General features: G+C 39.7%; 2 protein-coding genes across 4 annotated transcripts in view; both read right to left on the minus strand.

Moving 5' to 3' along the window:
* Window positions 1–662: 662 nt before the first annotated feature.
* Slimp (Seryl-tRNA synthetase-like insect mitochondrial protein) lies at window positions 663–2,111 on the minus strand. Its single transcript, XM_053770273.1, has one exon. The coding sequence runs from the start codon at window positions 2,109–2,111 to the stop codon at window positions 663–665; it is 1,449 nt and encodes a 482-aa protein (XP_053626248.1).
* Window positions 2,112–2,265: 154 nt separating this feature from the next.
* Window positions 2,266–18,999, minus strand: part of LOC128684156 (uncharacterized) — an 80,363-nt gene continuing 63,629 nt past the window's right edge. For all 3 annotated transcript variants that reach the window (XM_053770274.2, XM_053770275.2, XM_053770276.2), the window contains exon 4: window positions 2,266–2,417. In XM_053770274.2, the coding sequence (XP_053626249.2) occupies window positions 2,272–2,417 (146 nt within the window). In that variant the 3' untranslated portion in view covers window positions 2,266–2,271. The remainder of the gene's footprint in view (window positions 2,418–18,999) is intronic.

Here is an 18,999-nt window from a genome sequence, read left to right on the forward strand (position 1 = left end):
AGTAAAACCAATCAAAATCACCTCTATTTCTATAATATGTTTTCCATTCTATCAAATGAGACCAAGAAAACGAGAATACAACCATAAATACTATATGAAAATACACCACAAATTCAGCATTTTAATCCAAAAACACGGTCAGAGTATTTTTTTCTTATTATGCAGTGCGTGCTGCAGGATTTTTTTATCTGGTGCACACTGACCACACAGACCCATTCTCTCACATGTGGGCCTATCAGCTTTTTCCTGCTTGATTTGAAGCCGCTAGAATTTTTGAGTATATATATGTCAAACACGGTGGCTTATAAGACGTATATATACGACCGAAACAGTCAAAGGGTTAACTAAATATCAGCAGAGGATAATTATACAACCAATATTTTAACTATTTATATGACTAAACTTGTATTAACCTAAACAGATGAAACTGTTACATTTCTTCACATCAATAATGTTTATACAAGTTAAAAATAAAAAAAAAATTATTTGCTATAATATTTACAAATGCTCATTATTGCTTGCATGAAACTCAGTTATAAAAATTTCCCTTATCATTTATGCAAGCAAAAAATTACACATCAAATTGTTATATATATTGTATATAATATTTGAATGTTGCTCAAACTTGTTAAATACACTATCCAACTTTGTTAACATTAAGACTAAAATATATTCATAATGGACTTTAAACATGCAGGAATATTATAAGTACCATCTTCCTGCTGCTGGTTTTCCATTAAGAGGCCTAGCAGACGAGCAACATGACAAGTTCTAACGTGTATCATGGACAAAAAACTTGCTGGCCTGCCACTGGATTTACAGAGAGTCCACAGTCTTTTGCTGATATAATCACTACATAAAGAAATTCGTCCAACCTCGTGGTATTTTCCTGTACTTACAGAAAATATATGAACCCCAACAGCAGCTGCCTCATGACTGTCTAGGTGCTGGGCAGAATACTGAATTACTTTAAAATGAAGCCCAAGTTCTATATAACTCTGTATCAATGTAAGCAATATCTCATCTAACAATTGCATTTCCTGTACTGGATTACATTCATGAACAATGAAAACATCAACAACTGTAGACTGCCTGCAGCCAAGTAGACCTGGGAACTTAGAATTGGATGGAGAATAATTACGACCAACAGTAATTAATTTTTGTGGGAGATATTCTGGTTTTTCTAAAAGTTGTTTTGCAAAACAAGCAGAAAATGCTGCTAAAGATCCACCTCCTACAAGGTGCAATGAATTTTTATCTAAGTCTGCCTCCTGAGAAACAACTTTATTGAACTTGTGTCTGTCAACATATTGAACACCACAACCCTCTACAACAATAGCTTTTACAAAATCTGGATTTGACTGATGCATATACCCAAGAACTTTAAACCTTGATAAGAAATATTCACTACATGCAAGTTCAAGTATGGCCAAACCATTTTTAAGATAATAAGCAGTGGGTGAATTATTCAAAAACACTAATTCTCCAGCACTCTCTCCTAACTGAACATGGTCCTTGGGTTGATATGTGAAAGAGGGCTTATCAGACAAGTTAAAAATTTGTTTATTATCAAGGCCAGTGGTGTGATGAAGATAATTTGGAAGCTGTAGAGCTGCAATCACTGCTGTCTCTTCCAGATCCCATATGTGTGCAGACAGGTCTTTTACCTGTTCTCGAATCTTCTTCCCACACTGTTTTAATTCACTCACCATCTCTTTACTGCCTGACTTATTTTTCAATGTTTTTATTTTCTTAGCTATGATTTCCCTCTTCTCTTCAAGTTGTTGTTGTTGATGTTCCAATTCCTTCCACTCTTTCCATTTGCTCACAATATGTCTAACATTTATACTTAATCCACGTTGTCTGATATTGAATTCTAGGTCACTCAGGCTTTCAAACTGTTGAGAAAAGTCCAAATAGGGTGAAAGAAATCCATCTACATTAGTTGCCTTATTCCCAGGCACATACAATGCAGCAGTTAGTGTGGTATTCTCTGGCAATTTCTTACTTTGTGAAAAGAAAATTCCCCTTTTCATATAAAACAAAATGTTAGTCCTTTGTAACTGGCAGACACTGCCAAGTGTTTTTAAAATCTTAATATAATAAACCATTTTTTATATACTTTAGGTCATCTGTTAAAGAAATTTAACTCTGTTTGTAAGATTAATCAACTTTTTCCAAGAAATGATTAAGCTTGATATAATACATACACCAAAGCAATCTTCCTAGCAACAAAAATGTTTAACTCTCTAGTTACACAGTACAGTACTTCTAGTTTTCTTGGACCTCTGATGTTGCCTTGTCTTGAGACTCTTCTGCAAACTCTTTGTTTAGGTCAAAATGTTCCACAGATTTTAAACCATCAATGTGATATAATTGAACATTTTCTAACTTGAGCATCTTGACATACTGGCGACCTAGAAGAAAGTGAACGTTGCATTACACTTTATAAAGCAGCTACACTTAAACTAAATAAGTGCTTGTATACACAAGAACAGTGGAGAACCAAAGTATGCCTACTGACCCATACATGTTCAATTCACACCCAATCTAGTTTCCATGTTCTGTTCTACTTCAAACTCATCTGCTAGTTGTTTTCTAAACTTCTGTTTGAGAAACCAAAATCATATCCAGTATACTTTTTAGTTACTGCTAATTTTGTCGAGTCACAGACTTTACTATGCTCTTGGAGGCCTACATGCAAGGGACTCCACAAGTTTAAATAACTCCTTTGTCAATACAGTTATGTGTCACTTAAACCACAGGCCCTCTCAGAGACTTGTTCTCAGGGTCCCCCAAATTTCAAAAAAAAAAAAAAAAAAAAAAAAAACAAAAAAAAAATATTATTTTTTCTCATGAAGAGATAGAGAATCTTTTCCCGATCATGACACCAAAAGTATGAAATTTGATGGAAAACTTATGGAATTATGCTCTCGCGAAGTTAGCGGTCTTGACGATGTTTACGCATCGGTGATTTTGCTCACTTTGAGCCCTATTTTCGACCAATTCCAATGTACTAGTCGACAAAAATCATAACTATTTTGCTAGAACTCCATTTTTTCTATCGAACAAGTACAAGAAACCACCAATTTACCGATTTTAACTATCCAATACAGTGGTCAGAATTTAGCAATTTTGCCAATTTTACACAAATTTCAAAAGATGCTCATTTCCAAATAGGGTCCAGAATAAACAAGACAGATATTCCTGGCACTAAAATAATATTTCCTCTGTTCATCAGTCATGTCCCCAGGCTCCTCTTACATTTCTTTTGCTTTCCACTTTGAATTTTTATTCTCACAAAAAAAAAAATAAGATTTACTGTTATGCAGACTACTGCATTAGTGTAGAAATGGTATAAATAATATCGGCGCACTTGTGAAAGAATATTAGACTCACCAGTTGACGTGTATTGGATGCTTAGCATGATTTGTTTACTTTTGAACTTTGGTAAAAATCGAACATTTCTGCTACTTTGAGCTCAATTTCAAGGTACTTTTCATTGTAAAACCAGTCAAAATCATCTCAATTTCTGTAACATGTCTTCCATTCTATACAATGAGACCAGGAAAACTAGAATACAACAATAAATACCATACGAAAATATAGTGCAAAATCGCTGTTTTAATCCAAAAACACAAAGTTTTTTTTACAGGATTTTTTTTATACTGCGCACACTGACCACATAGACCCATTCTTTCATATGTAGGCCTACCAGCTTTCTCTCACTAGATTTGAAGGCACTAGAGTTTATGCGTACTAGTACGTCATGGACACTGGCGCATAAGCCGTACTAGTAGGGCCAAAACCCTGAAAGGGTTAACGACGGGGATACATTCTGATAAATGTGTCGTTAGAAGATTTCGTCATTGTACGAACATCATAGTGTATTAACACAAACCTAGATTTGCTTGTAAGCAGATAATGCACCACAAACATTCCTCTCTATTAATGAAAAACCTTTGTGGTGTTGGGGTCCTTGTTTTCAAACTTTTTAAGGAGCTTTACAGTACGGTGGTAGCCTAGAACCTAACCTGCCATATAAGCAGGGTCCTCCTGTACAATGACTTGATTATCGCACCATCGTAAAGTCAAAATATTGTAAAGTGAGGAGAATCTGTAATGCGATCCTTTATTGATGTTGTGCCCACACAGTAGGCTTTATCAAACCACAAACATAACTACCTGGGAAGAGAGGATGTGTGTGCATATATAGGGAACATAATGACATGAAAAGTCAGGTGAGATAAATATATGGCTTGAAAGAGGTTGGATCTGAGAAGGACCTCCTTAGCTTGGGCCAGTAAACCTGTTGCAGTACTTTCAAGATTTTTCACTTTATGAAGGAATAGTAAAAATAACAGAACAGCAGAAGACTTATAAAGCTGAAATAGGACCTCACAAATGATCCTACTCACTGAGTGTGGGAGTATAGTGAAGATTTAATCAAGTCACGTGTAATTTTTTTTTAACCCTTTCAGGGTCGGTCCCATTGTATCATGGCTTTGAAGCCAGTGTTGGTACCACAGTACAATGCCATGAACTCAGCTCACCCAGATAAGCTGGGCATAAATACGAGAGATAGGCCTATGCGGTAAGTGTTCACCATATAAAAATCCTTCAGCATGCAATGAATGAGAAAAAACTGACCATGTTTTTGGTTTAAAATAGCAACTTAGCGGTATATTTTCGTGTTGTTTTTATGATTGTCTTCTCAGTTTCTTGGTCTTATTTAACAGAATGGAAGATATATTACAGAAACAGAGATGATTTTGATTAGTTTCAGGACTGAAAGTAGCTTGAAATTGAGCTCAAAGTAACAGAAACATTCGATTTTTGCTTATGTCCAACTGGCCAGTCTAATACACATTTAGGAATGCACTGACATTATTTATATAATTATTACAATAATGCAGTAGTCTGCATAATAGTAAATCTTCTATTTTTTGTGTGAATAAAAATTCAAAATACAACCATAAATACCTTACAAAAATACAGTGGACCCCCTGAGTTTCGTGATTAATCCGTTCCAGAGCGCCTGCCGAAATTCGAAATTCACGAAACTCGAAACCATTTTCCCCATATGAAATAATGGAAATAAAATTAATCCGTTCCACACACCCAAAAATATTAAAATAAAATTAATTTTTTTTCAAATTAAATAAAGATTTATGTACTGAAATCAATGAGAAATCAAGTACATGCATAAAAAAATAATAATAACATTACACTTACCTTTACTGAAGATTTCTGGGTGGATGGAAGACAGGAGGAAGGTGTACACTATTGTTGAGAAGGAGAATCTCCTTCCATTAGGACTTTAGGTAGCAAGTCCTTATCTGGGGTTACTTCCCTTCTTTTAATGCCACTGGGAACAACTTGAGAGTCACTGGACCCCTGTCGCACAAAATATCTATCCAGAGAGGTCTTTTTCTGGCGTTTCTTTAAGATTTTCCTGAAGTGGGATACAACACTGTCATTGTACATGTTGCACATATGGCTTGTTTCAGCTTGGTCAGGGTGATACTTTTCAACAAAACTTTGCAACTCATTCCACTTGGCACAAATTTCCTTAATCTTCTTTGAAGAAGGCATCTCATCCACTCCCTCCTCCTCCTCCTCTGAAGCAAGTTCCTCGGCTGTGGTCTGATGCTGTTCCAGTTGAAGCTCTTGCAGTTTGTCAGTGGTTAGCTCTTCCCTGTGGACCTCCACCAACTCTTCCACATCCCCATCACTCACCTCCAACCCCATGGACTTGACCAATGCCACAACACCTTCCACAACAGGCAGAGGGTTGGCAGGGGCAGGGTCTGCCTCAAACCCTTCAAAATCCCTCTGGATCGTGTTCCTCACTTTATTTACCAAACGGCTTGCACTAGCTTTCCTTGGGTCCGTGATGACTTATTTAGCAGTTGCAAGCACAAAAAACAATGGATTATTATGAAATGTATTGTATGAACCAGCGGGGTGATGGTCACGTGTTGGTAAACAATGGCACACTGAGCGTGAATGGCGTGGGAGACTGGCTTGGTGTGTGCGGTGACGGGCGGACGGGTACCGGACGGTCGCCGAAACACGAGTCTAATCACAAAACTCGAGGCCAAATTTTGCCAAAAAAACTCGCCGAAGGTCGAATTTCACAAAAGTCGAGGCTGCCAAAACTCGAGGGTCCACTGTACAAAGATAAATACCATGCAAAAATACAGTGCAAAGTCGCTGTTTTAACCCTTTGACTGTTTTGGTCGTATATATATGTCTTACAAGCCAGTGTTTCGGATGTATATACAGTGGACCCCCGGTTTACGATATTATTTCATTCCAGAAGTATGTTCAGGTGCCAGTACTGAACGAATTTGTTCCCATAAAGAATATTGTGAATTAGATTAGTCCATTTGAGACCCCCAAACATACACGTACGAACGCACTTACATAATTGGTCGCATTGGGAGGTGATCGTAAAGCGGGGGTCCACTGTATACTCAATAATTCTAGCGGCTTCAAATCAAGCAGGAGAAAGCTGGTAGGCCCACATGTGAGAGAATGGGTCTGTTTGGTCAGTGTGCACCACATAAAAAAAGTCCTGCAGCACATAGTGCATAATGAGAAAAAAACTGACCGTTTTTTTGGATTAAAACGCCGAATTTGAGGTGTATTTTCGTATAGTATTTATCGTTGTATTCTCGTTTTCATGGTCTCACGTGATAAAATGGAAATCACATTACAGAAATAGAGATGATTTTGATTTGTTTCACGATGAAAACGACCTTGAAATTGAGCTCAAAGTAGCGGAAATGTTCGATTTTTACCAATGTTCAAGAGTAAACAAATCACACCACACGTCCAATACACGTCAACTGGGGAGTTTAATATTCTTTCACTAGTGCACTGGTATTATTTATACCATTTTTACAATAATGCAGTAGTCTGCATAACAGTAAATTTTGTATTTTTTGTATGAATAAAAAATCAAAATAAGAACATAAGAAAGAAGGAACACTGCAACAGGCCTACTGACCCATGCGGAGCAGGTCCATGTCCCCCCCCCCGGATTAGACCAATGACCCACCCAGTCTGGTCATCCCCACTCAAGGATGGAGCACTGTACCAGACCCAGCAGCACAAGCTAGTCAGGTCCAACTCACACCCACCCACACCCACTCATGTATTTATCTAACCTATTTTTAAAACTACACAACGTTTTAGCCTCAATAACTATACTCGGGAGCTTGTTCCACTCATCCACAACTCTATTACCAAACCAGTGCTTTCCTATATCCTTCCTGAATCTGAATTTTTCCAACTTGAAACCATTGCTGCGAGTCCTGTCTTGGTTGGAAACTTTCAGCACACTATTTACATCGCCTTTATTTATTCCTGTTTTCCATTTATACACCTCGATCATATCCCCCCTAATTCTATGCCTTTTGAGAGAGTGCAGATTCAGGGCCTTCAGTCTATCCTCATAGGGAAGATTTCTGATACATGGGATCATCTTTGTCATTCTCCTTTGTACGTTTTCCAGAGCATTTATATCCATTCTGTAATACGGTGACCAGAACTGAGCAGCATAGTCTAAATGAGGCCTAACCAAGGATATATAGAGTTGAAGAACAACCTGAGGACTTCTATTATTTATACTTCTAGATATGAAGCCAAGAATTCTGTTAGCTTTATTGCGAACACTAATGCACTATTGTCTTGGTTTTAGGTTACTGCTAACCAGAACTCCTAAATCCTTTTTGCAATCGGTAGTATTAAGATCTACATTATTTAGTTTATATGTGGCATGGTTATTTAACTGTCCGACATTTAGAACTTTGCATTTGTCAATATTAAACTGCATCTGCCACTTCTCCGACCATTGTGTCAGTCTAATCAAATCATCCTGGAGTGCTCTAATGTCCTCATTAGAATGAATTGGATGGCCTATTTTGGTGTCATCAGCAAATTTGCTTATGTCACTATTTATTCCCTCACCTATGTCGTTTATGTAAATTATGAACAACAACGGGCCCAACACTGACCCCTGAGGAACACCGCTTGTGACGTGCCCCCATTCTGATTTCTCCCCATTTATGCAAACACTCTGCTGTCTATTTGTCAGCCATGCCTCTACCCAGGAAAAAATTTCTCCTATTCCGTGTGCCCTAAGTTTCCTCAATAGCCACTGGTGTGGAACTCTATCGAAAGCCTTACTGAAGTCCATATACACAATATCATATTCATTACCATGATCTACCTCCTCAAACACCTTAGTGAAAAAAGTTAGTAAATTCTTAAGATAGGAACGCCCCTTTGTAAAACCGTGTTGAGAATCATTAATCTGTGCCTGTCAAGATGGCTACGAATTGCTTCGGCAATTATTGATTCCATAAGTTTTCCCACTATGGAGGTAAGGCTTATTGGTCTATAGTTCGAAGCCAAGGACCTGTCACCTGCCTTGTAAATAGGTATTACATTTGCCATTTTCCACTTATCAGGCACTATGCCAGTTTGTAGTGATATGTTAAAAAGATTAGCCAAAGGCCGGACTTGAGTCCTGGAGATGGGAAGTACAGTGCCTGCACTCTGAAGGAGGGGTGTTAATGTTGCAGTTTAAAAACTGTAGTGTAAAGCACCCTTCTGGCAAGACAGTGATGGAGTGAATGATGGTGAAAGTTTTTCTTTTTCGGGCCACCCTGCCTTAGTGGGAATCGGCTAGTGTGATAATAAAAATAAAAAAAATTAGCCAAAGGTATGCTAAGTTCCTCTTTACATTCCTTTAACACCCTTGCAAACAGTTCATCAGGACCTGGGGATTTGTTAGGTTTTAGTTTCTCTATTTGTCTGAGGACCATGTCACTAGTTACTGCAATCGTACATAGTTTATTATCATCCTGTTCTACGTAATCTATTATTTCAGGAATATCGCTAGTATTTTCCTGGGTAAAAACTGAGAGGAAGTAGGTATTTAGAATTTCACACATATCCTTATCACTGTCAGTGATCTGACCAGAGTTACTCTTAAGTGGGCCAATCTTGTCCCTAATCTTACTTCTGTATACCTGAGAGAACCCTTTTGGGTTAGTCTTTGAATCCCTTGCAACCTTAGCCTCATAATCTCTTTTTGCTTTTCTTATTCCTTTTTTTATTTCTCTCTTTAATTGAATATATTGATTTCCTAACTGCCCATCCCCTCTTTTGATACGCCTATATATGCCTCTCTTTTGACCAATGAGATGTTTTAATCTATTGTTCATCCATTTGGGATCATTTTTGTTAGATCTAATTTCCCTACTCGGAACAAAAGTTGTCTGGGCAGCTAGAACTATGCTCTGAAAAACGTCATATTGGCAACCAAGATCACCTACCTGACCCATAGTCAGGACATCCCAATTTAGCCCACCCAAGTAATTTTTCAGTCCCATGAAGTCGGCCAAGCGAAAAACTGGGACAGAGATTTGATTGCAGTTGTCTGGGTAATTCCATGATATATTGAAACTAAGTGATTTGTGATCACTTTCCCCAAGCTCATCATTAACCTCAAGATTATTAATTAGTGTATCTTTGTTGGCAAGAACCAAGTCAAGCAGATTGTTTCCTCTAGTTGGTTCTGTCACAACCTGTTCTAAAAAGCAATCCTGAACCGTATCAAGAAAGTCACTAGACTCAAGCAATAGTACTATAAGAGGGGCCTAGAGATGTGACTAATGAACAGAGGATATGTTATTTGAGTGCCAAAGGGGTTTTTTTGGACTTCTGAGTCCAAAAATTAGATACAGGAGTGACTACGAGAGGGGTAACAACAGAGGAGGCTGCAGAAGATGGGACCCCAGAAGTGGGGGGACGTTTTGAAACACGAGAATAAGAAACATGGGGTAGTCTCCCTTGGAGGTGGAGATGAGAAACTGCCATAGCATAAGGGAGACCTGCTTCTTTGATGCAATGGATTTCACGCTCATTTAAGTAGACCTGGCAATGGCAAGAGTACGAAGGGTGAGCCTCATGACAATTAAGGCAAGAGGGAGGTCGACTGCAAGACGTATTAGAATGGTCGTCGGCACCACAGACTGGGCATTCGGCTATAGATCTGCAATATTTCGCTGAGTGACCAAATCGCCAGCAATTTCTACACTATTGTAGTGTAGGGATCACCTTTTGAACTTGTAACCGATGTCCTGCAACATAAACAGAGGATGGGAGTTCACGACTGTCGAAAGTTAATTGAGCCACATTGCAAGGGTATTGTCTCTGCCCACGGGCAGAAAGGACATAAGTGTCTACTTTGAGGATTGGGAGATCCTGGAGTTCTAGCTGTTCAAGAATGTCATTGCCACATGCCTGAAAATTCTGTTGGACTACGGTATGGGGCAGAATGACAGTACCACTACAAGAATTGAGAGAATGATGTTTTTCAATAGTGATAGGAATAGTATCGATATGTGAAAGGAGAGAAAGATCACGAGCATGGGTAGCATTCTGGACAGTGACGATGCGCATACCGCTCTTGAAGCATGAAATGAAATATCTCTACCAACATGGCGTAGGAGCGCTTTGCCAATACTATGGTCGGAAAGATAGGCAATAGAAGAAGTCGATCGTAAAGTAAAGAATTTAGTCCACTGTGTGGTCTGAAACTTAGCGTGGAGAGGGAGTTCATGAAGTGTCAGTCTTTTCCAAGTAGAATGGGAAGGTAACGAAGTACAGTAACATCGTCAGGAGATTGTTGTTGGCGTTTAGAAGTGGGACCAGAGTTGGTCCGACGTGGGACGGGCTGGCGATTCAAAAATTGCTGCACTGTAGAGGAAGAGGCTGGAAGCACAGTCAAAGGAGGGCAGAGGTCAGACAAATCGGAGGAGTCAGTCGAGACCCCGGTACCTGAAGCTGGTGATGAAACAGCGCCAGCAAGAGGTACAGGGGCATCAGGAGTGTCCAAAGAGTGGTCAAAAGCAAGGCAGGGTCAGAACGGGGTGCGTTATCAGTAAGGGGCCCGGGAGTAGCAGGTTCATGGACTAGGGCTTCCATGGTTAGGTTACTTCTTTCTTTTTATTTTTAAGAAAAAAAAATGAAAGAAGAAAATAAAAAGAAAAAAAAAAGAAAAAGGGGGAACGGGGAGGAATAGTTCCCAGGAGGAATGAAAGGGCCGGAAATCACCCTCCGCACCCAAGAGGACCTCAACACCGCAAGTAGTGCAGATGCAGCATGGAACCCATGCCATACCCTACCCTTCATGCCAGTAAACCAGGATAGCAACCTCACATCTGCCGAGCTACCTCAGTGGACAAAAGAGATGGCAGCTGGATATCTGCCGCAAAGCATACCTCCTTTTGTCACCACCCCGGAATCCAAAAGGTGGTCTCCAGAGATACACCCGTCGCCCGAAAGACACCCAAAGCCACCCACCGGAAGACTGGAGAGGGAACGGGAGATCCCCAGGCGATCCAGATTCCACGGCAAACTACACCACTGCCAAGAACCTCAACGGAATGGGATTGACCCTGGTACCCTTCCCCTTACCTAGGAACCAGTAGGCCTGTGGGAAGAGGAGAGGAAAAAGGGAGGATGGGGAGGATGGGATAGGGAAGGGGGGTTAGGAGGGTAATTAAGTTTGGTCTGAGGAAGGAGACCAACAGGTCTGATTCCTCAGACCAAGAGCCTTTTCACCACGCCAAGGAGCCCCCCTTGAAGAGGCAGTCACCCAGAAGAATCAACAAAAAAAAAAACAAAATTTTTATCTTAAAGATAGTTACATGCACAAAAGAATGAACATTAACCCTTAAACGGTCCAAATGTATATATACGTTCATGTGCGTAGCGCCCCAAACGTATATATACGTTTTCTTTGTCATTCATTCACCATTGCCACAATAAGCCTGAGTCACCTAGACATGAGAGAATGGGTGTGCGCACTCACTGTGCGCCATATTAAAATAATTGGGCATGCCTGGGTACCATATGCTCTTTTTTCTTTTAAAAGAAAAGATTTTTTTTTCCTCAAAAAATTTGGGGTGCTACGCGAGTGAACGTATATATACGTTTGGACCATTTAAGGGTTAAACATGACACTTACCTTTATTGAAGGTTGTTGTTGCTGGAAGGAAGGCAGGGATGAGGGGACAGGGAAGATAGGTTATTGTTTGGAAGGGGAATCCCCCTCCATAAGGACTTTAGGTACCAAGTCCTTATCTGGGGTCACTTCCCTCCTTTGTCTTTTTACTGTCACTAGGACCACCTTAAGAGTCACTGGACCCCTGTTGCACAAAATATCTGTCCAGATAGGTCTGTTTCTGGGGTCTCTAAGATTTGCCTAAAATGGGACATGGCACTGTCATTGTAAAAGTCACCAGCACGGGTTGCAACAGCTTTCTCAGGGTGATGTTCCTCCACAAATGAATGCACTTTAATCCACATTGCACAAATCTCCTTAATCGTTGAAGAAGGCACCTTCTTCCATCTCTCTTCCTCCTCTGAAGCAATTTCCTCAGCTGTGGTCTATTGCTGTTGCAGATGAAGCTCTTGCAGCTCATCAGTGGTTAGCTCTTCATTGTGGTCCTCCACCAACTCTTCCATATCCTCCAAACTCACATCCAACCCTATCAAATTCTCCAATGCCACAACTGATTGTACAACAGGTGTAGGGTCGACAGGGTCAGCCTCAAACCCTTCAAAATCCTTCTTTTGGACACAATCTGGCCACAATTTTCTCCAAGCAGAGTTCATTGTCCTGGAAGTCACTCCCTGCCAAGCCTTATCTATAAGGCGTATGCAGTGGAAGATACTGAAGCGATTCTTCCAGAAACTCTCTTTGGGTCAATTCAGATTCCGAGATTATGTCAAAGCGCCTTTAAAACATCGCTTTGGTGTACAGTTTTTTGAAGTCTGCAATGATCTGCTGGTCCATGGGCTGAAGGACAAGAGTGGTGTTAGGAGGCAAAAACTTCAGTGACAAAACTGAATTCCTTAGACAATTGGTCTTCCAAGTCTGGAGGAGCAGCAGGAGCATTATCCATTAACAGGAGGCACTGGAATGGCAATTTCTTATCCAGGAGGTGTTTTTTCAAACTGGGGCCAAACACTTCATTAAACCATTTCAGGAAAATTTCCCTTGTGACCCATGCCCTACTGTTAGCCTTCCACATCACACACAATTTACTCTTGACAACACTGTTTTTCTTGAACACACTGGGATTTTCAGAGTGATACACCAGTAAAGGCTTCACTCTGAAATCCCCACTTGCATTACCACACAACAAGAGAGTTAGCCTGTCTTTCATAGGCTTGTGTCCTGGGAATGCCTTTTTCTCCTGCGTAATGTAGGTCCTCTTTGGCATTTTCTTCCAAAACAGGCCTGTTTCATCACAAGTGAACACTTGTTGGGGTTGGAATTTTTTAACCTCTACATAACATTTGAATTCCCACATGAATTTTTCAGCCGCTTGTTTGTTTGAAATGGCACCCTCACCATGCCTTACAACACTGTGTATGCCACTTCGCTTCTTGAATTTTTCAAACCAGCCTTTGCTAGCCTTAAATTCACCTACATCAGCACTTGTTTCAGGCAGTTTCTTTAAGAGGTCGTCATGTAACTGTCTTGCCTTTTCACAAATAACTGACTGCACAACATTCTCTCCTGCTAGCTCTTTCTTTCTGATCCACACCAACAACAATTTCTCCACTTCTTCAGTTGTTTGGGATCTCTGTTTGGTTATCGCATTCACCCCTTTCACAAAATCAGCTTCCATGATTTCTTTTCTTTCTGCCACACTGGAGATGATTGTTGATGGCGACTTCTCATACATTCTGCCGAGTTCAGCAATGCGTATGCCATTATCATATTTTCTTGGGATTTTTTTTCATTTACACCACGTTCCTCACTTTCTTTACCAAAGAACTGGTACTGGGAGCTTTCTTTGTGGCCATGGTGGCTTATTTAACAGTCACACACAATAAACAAGTGGCAAAAACAATGGATAATTACAAAATGTTTCATATGACCTGGCAGGATATGTTCACTCACCGAGAAACAACGCTGCATTGGCTGAGAATGGAGTGGGAGGCGGCTTTGTCTGTGCACTCAGCACTGGACAGGTTCCGTAAGATCAATGAAAATGGAGGTAATCAAAGAAAACAGAGCCAAACAATCAGCCAAGTCAGCCAAAACCTAAAACGGCGATAACGGAGATCAACGAAAACGGAGGGTCCACGGTAGTTTACACTTCCTTATTATGTTAAGTAAAAGGACACAAGTGCAACTAATGTGACATTTTTATTGTGGCAACGTTTCACTCTCCAGGAGCTTTGTCAAGCTGTTACAAACAGTACATGGACACAGAGGGTATATATAGGCTCAGAGTGAGGTGCAATACTAGTAGTAGTAGTGATATAAGTTGTAGTAGTAGTAGTAATACATTATGTTAGAACAATTAACTCGCACATGAGTAAAAGGATATAAAAGCTATAACTTGGGTAACATAAAAATAGGTTAGACAAATACATATTTCTAGGATAGAGAAGGCCTGTTTCAATGTTCATTCTCTGTAATGTGCTTTGTGTAGTATTAACAGGAGAGACTATGTGATGGCAGGGTTTATTGTTTTCAGGAGGATTCTTGCTAAGACTTCAGAGATGGTGAAGTTGCCTTTGTTTTGTTTAACCCTTTCAGGGTCCGTCCCGTAGATCTACGGCTTTATGTTCAGGGTCCAAACTGCAGATCTACGCCAAAATTCTAGCAGCGTCAAATTTAGCGCAAGAAGGATGGTAGGCCTACATCTGAGAGAATGGGTCTGGGTGGTCAGTGTGCACACTATAGAAAAAATCTGGATGCCCGCATGGCATTGTGGGAACACCGCCAAAGTAGCTTTGTTCATCATGCCTGGCGGCAAGGAAGCTCTCACTCCCCACTCACTCTCCAGGCGAATTCTGACTCTCCTCTTCACAACTTACAGTTCTAAGACTGATGGAAGTGGAGCTGAAGAGGAATTCTATGGTTTTGAACCATATGGTACAATGGTGCCATGTCATAAAATGGTATCATATGGTACATTGTACCATATGGTACATTATACCATATGGTACATTATACCATATGGTACATTGTACCATATAGTACAGGGACCCTAATGGAAATAAATCTCTCTGACTTTTTTGGGTTATCCTAGGTTCTCCAAACATATGCTGCTAAGTATGATATTCTATGCAACTTTATTTGTGTATACCTAAATAAACTTACTTACGATATACATAGCAGCATATGTATAAAATCCTAGGATAACCCAAAAAAGTCAGGGTGACTTATTTCCATAGGGATCCCTGTATCTGTACCATATGGTGTCCTGTACCATATGGTACCCTGTACCACACTGTACCCTGCACCATATGGTACCCTGCACCATATGTTATCCTGTACTGTATGGTACCCTATACCATATAGTACAATGTACCATATGGTACCCTGTAACATATGATACCATGTACCATATGGTCAATAGGACGTGTTGGTGGCAGCAGGCACCAGCCAAGACTGAGTGGCGAGGCAAGCTAGCTACTGACTCAGCAGTTTCCAAGACAAAGCGCTCTGTCATCCACCTCAAGTAACGTGTCGAGTTCCTGTACATTTGTAAATATATAATAGAACATTACTAATATACAGCTGACCTAGAGACTGTTGACTGGCCTACAGAATTCTCCAAGGCCAATGGTATTGATGACTGGACAGACATTTTTCTTAACAAATTACTTAGACTATACAACAAACATTGTCCTATAAATGTCCTATTTCCGCTTTAAAAACGAAACAGATCACAAACAAATGGCTTGGTTGCCCATGGCTAACCAGCACCATTCTGAAATCCATTGATAAGAAACACCAATATGAAAAACAATATAGACAGGGCTTAATACACAAAGATATTCTTAAACACTATTCATCAGTCCTCACCAAACTAATAAAGAAAGCCAAACAACTATACTACTCCAGTAGATTCACTGACACAAGAGGAGATATAAAAAAGACCTGGAAAACACTCTCTCAGATTCTAGGGACCCACAAACTGAAAAAAACAAGAATATTGCCCTAACTAAACCTAATGAAACACCACTGCATCCCACTGACACAGCTAACAAGATAAACGACTTCTTCTCAACCATAGGTTCTAATCTCGCCAATAAAATCCCATGTACCAATGCCGATGCCGGGGACTACCTAGATGGGAATTTCCCAAATTCCTTCTATCTTGCTCCAACTGAGCCCATGGAAGTCACCGAGATTATAAAGTCACTTAAAAATAACTCAGGGAATCTGTCTCATGTCCCACCATTATTGTACAAGAGAGCGGCCCATGTCCTCTCACATGCTATCTCATTACTTTTTAACAAGTCACTAGAAACTAGCACCTTCCCGAAACTACTCAAGACGGCAAGGGTTACACCAATACATAAAGGTGGTGACCCTACAGATTTAAACAACTATAGGCCAATATCAAACTTACCATTGCTATCCAAAATCTTTGAGAAACTCGTGCACAGGAGACTATACATGTATTCATTTATAACGGCTCAAAACATACTCAACCCCTGCCAATTTGGATTCAGGAAAAATAAAAGCACTAACGATGCAATCATAAAAATGCTAGATCTGCTTTACACAGCATTGGAAAATAAGGAATATCCACTAGGAATTTTTATTGACCTAAGAAAAGCTTTTGACACAGTAGACCACGGCATCCTACTCCACAAACTTGACCATTATGGTATAAAAGGCCATGCGCTTGCATATTTCAAATCTTACCTTACTAATAGGTATCAGTATGTCACCATTAAAGACACAGCATCAACAACACAGCCACTTGATACTGGAGTTCTGCAGGGAAGTGTCCTTGGTCCCCTGCTCTTCCTCATATACATCAATGATCTTCCAAACGTATCTCAACACCTGAACCCCATTCTCTTTGCTGACGACACGACTTATGTCATCTCTCACCCTAATCTTGCCACCCTCAACACCATTGTTAATGAGGAGCTGATCAAAATATTGACTCGGATGACAGCCAACACTGACCACTACATTATGTTTGGTAGCAGAGCAGGAGATGCGCAAATTAACATTAACCCTTTCAGGGTCCAAGGCCCAAATTAACGCACCAGTGATATTTCAAAAAAAAAAATTGTTATTTTTTCTTATGAAATCGTAGAGAATCTTTTTGTGAAGGTAATAAAACAAAAAGTACGAAAATTGGTGGAAAATTGACGAAATTATGAGCAGCGATATTTACGAATCGGCGATTTTGCCGACTTTGACTGATCATCGATTGAACAAGAAATAAGTCAACTGTTTCAACTACAAAATGAATTTAACACAAAGTTCTTGGATGACAGTTATGTTTTGAGGCTTTACAAATAAATTCCATAAAATACTGTAATAATTGTATAAATATCATCACCATATTTGTGAATGTATATTAGACCCACCAGCTAGGTCGCTCAGTTTCAAGCCATTAATATGTCTTCCATTCTATCAAATGAGACGAAGAAATCGCAAATACAACTATAAAAAACATACGAAAAAACACTGCATTGACAAAAAATCATGATTTCTACTACATTATACCACATAGATGTTTCTCTCATATCTAGGTAGCAGAGCAGCTCATGAGATGCGCAAAGCCGTAGATAACATGGAAGGGTAAGATCGACAACACTCTAATTGCCAGGCATAATGAGGGCAAATTCCTAGGCCTATACCTCGACAACAACCTGAACTTCAGCACCCATATCCAACACATAACCAAAAAAGTATCCAAAACGGTTGGGATCCTCTCCAAGATACGATACTACGTGCCGCAAACTGCCCTTCTCACACTATACCATTCACTTACATATCCATACCTCACCTATGCTATCTGTGCTTGGGGTTCAACTGCAGCAACACACCTAAAGCCAATAATAACCCAACAAAATGCCGCAGTAAGAATAATCACTAAATCCCATCCCTGGCAACACACCCCCCCACTCTTCATAGATCTAAACTTACTCCCTGTTCAGTACATCCACACTTACTACTGTGCAATCTACATCTACAGGACCTTAAATTCCAATATTAACCTTGAACTAAAACACTTTCTTGATAGTTGTGACAGAACCCACAGGCACAACACCAGACACAAACATCTCTATGACATTCCCCGTGTCCGACTAAACCTTTACAAAAATTCAATGTATGTCAAAGGCCCTAAAATCTGGAACACCCTACCTGTAGATTCTAAAACTGCAGACACATTCATCACCTTCAAAACTACCATCAGAAAACATCTTATCTCCCTGATACACCCTGTCAACTAATTACACGAATACCACCTGGTGGTTCACATTTACACTCACTCACCCATTTGACCATAAACAGAAATATCAATCTCAATCTCAAAATAATGAATCTTAACTAGTCATAAGTTGGCCTGTGATACTCCAATACTGAAACTATGTATAGTGCCAAAACAAAAGCATTCACATTGCTAAACTCACAAACTAGTATTTAGTCACTTAGCCATAATACCAACTTACCTCATAATTTTGTAATATTTTAAACTTAAGATTTAATTTAAGTCTGCCCGAAATGCCTAGCCATGCTAGGTGTTCTCGTGGTACACTCTGTAATTATTATTTTACTACATGTAAACCACACAATAACCAAATTCTGTAAACTCAGCATTGTAATCCTTATAGAGAATAAACTTTGAATTTGAATTTGAATTGTAAACAAAATAAAGATGAAAATATTAGTGTGTTTATTGTAAATGCAACAGTACCATATAGTACCATATGGTACAATGAACCATATGGTATCATTGTACTGTATGGTACAATGTACCATATGGTACCATTGCACCATATGGTACCATTGTATATGATACCATTGTACCAAATGGTGCCATTGTACCATATTCTACCATATAGTACCATTGTACCATATTCTACCATATAGTACCATTGTACCATATTCTACCATATGGTACCATTGTATCATAT

The sequence above is a fragment of the Cherax quadricarinatus genome, chromosome 4, assembly GCF_038502225.1.
Source record: "Cherax quadricarinatus isolate ZL_2023a chromosome 4, ASM3850222v1, whole genome shotgun sequence".
NCBI classification, from domain to species: domain Eukaryota; kingdom Metazoa; phylum Arthropoda; class Malacostraca; order Decapoda; family Parastacidae; genus Cherax; species Cherax quadricarinatus.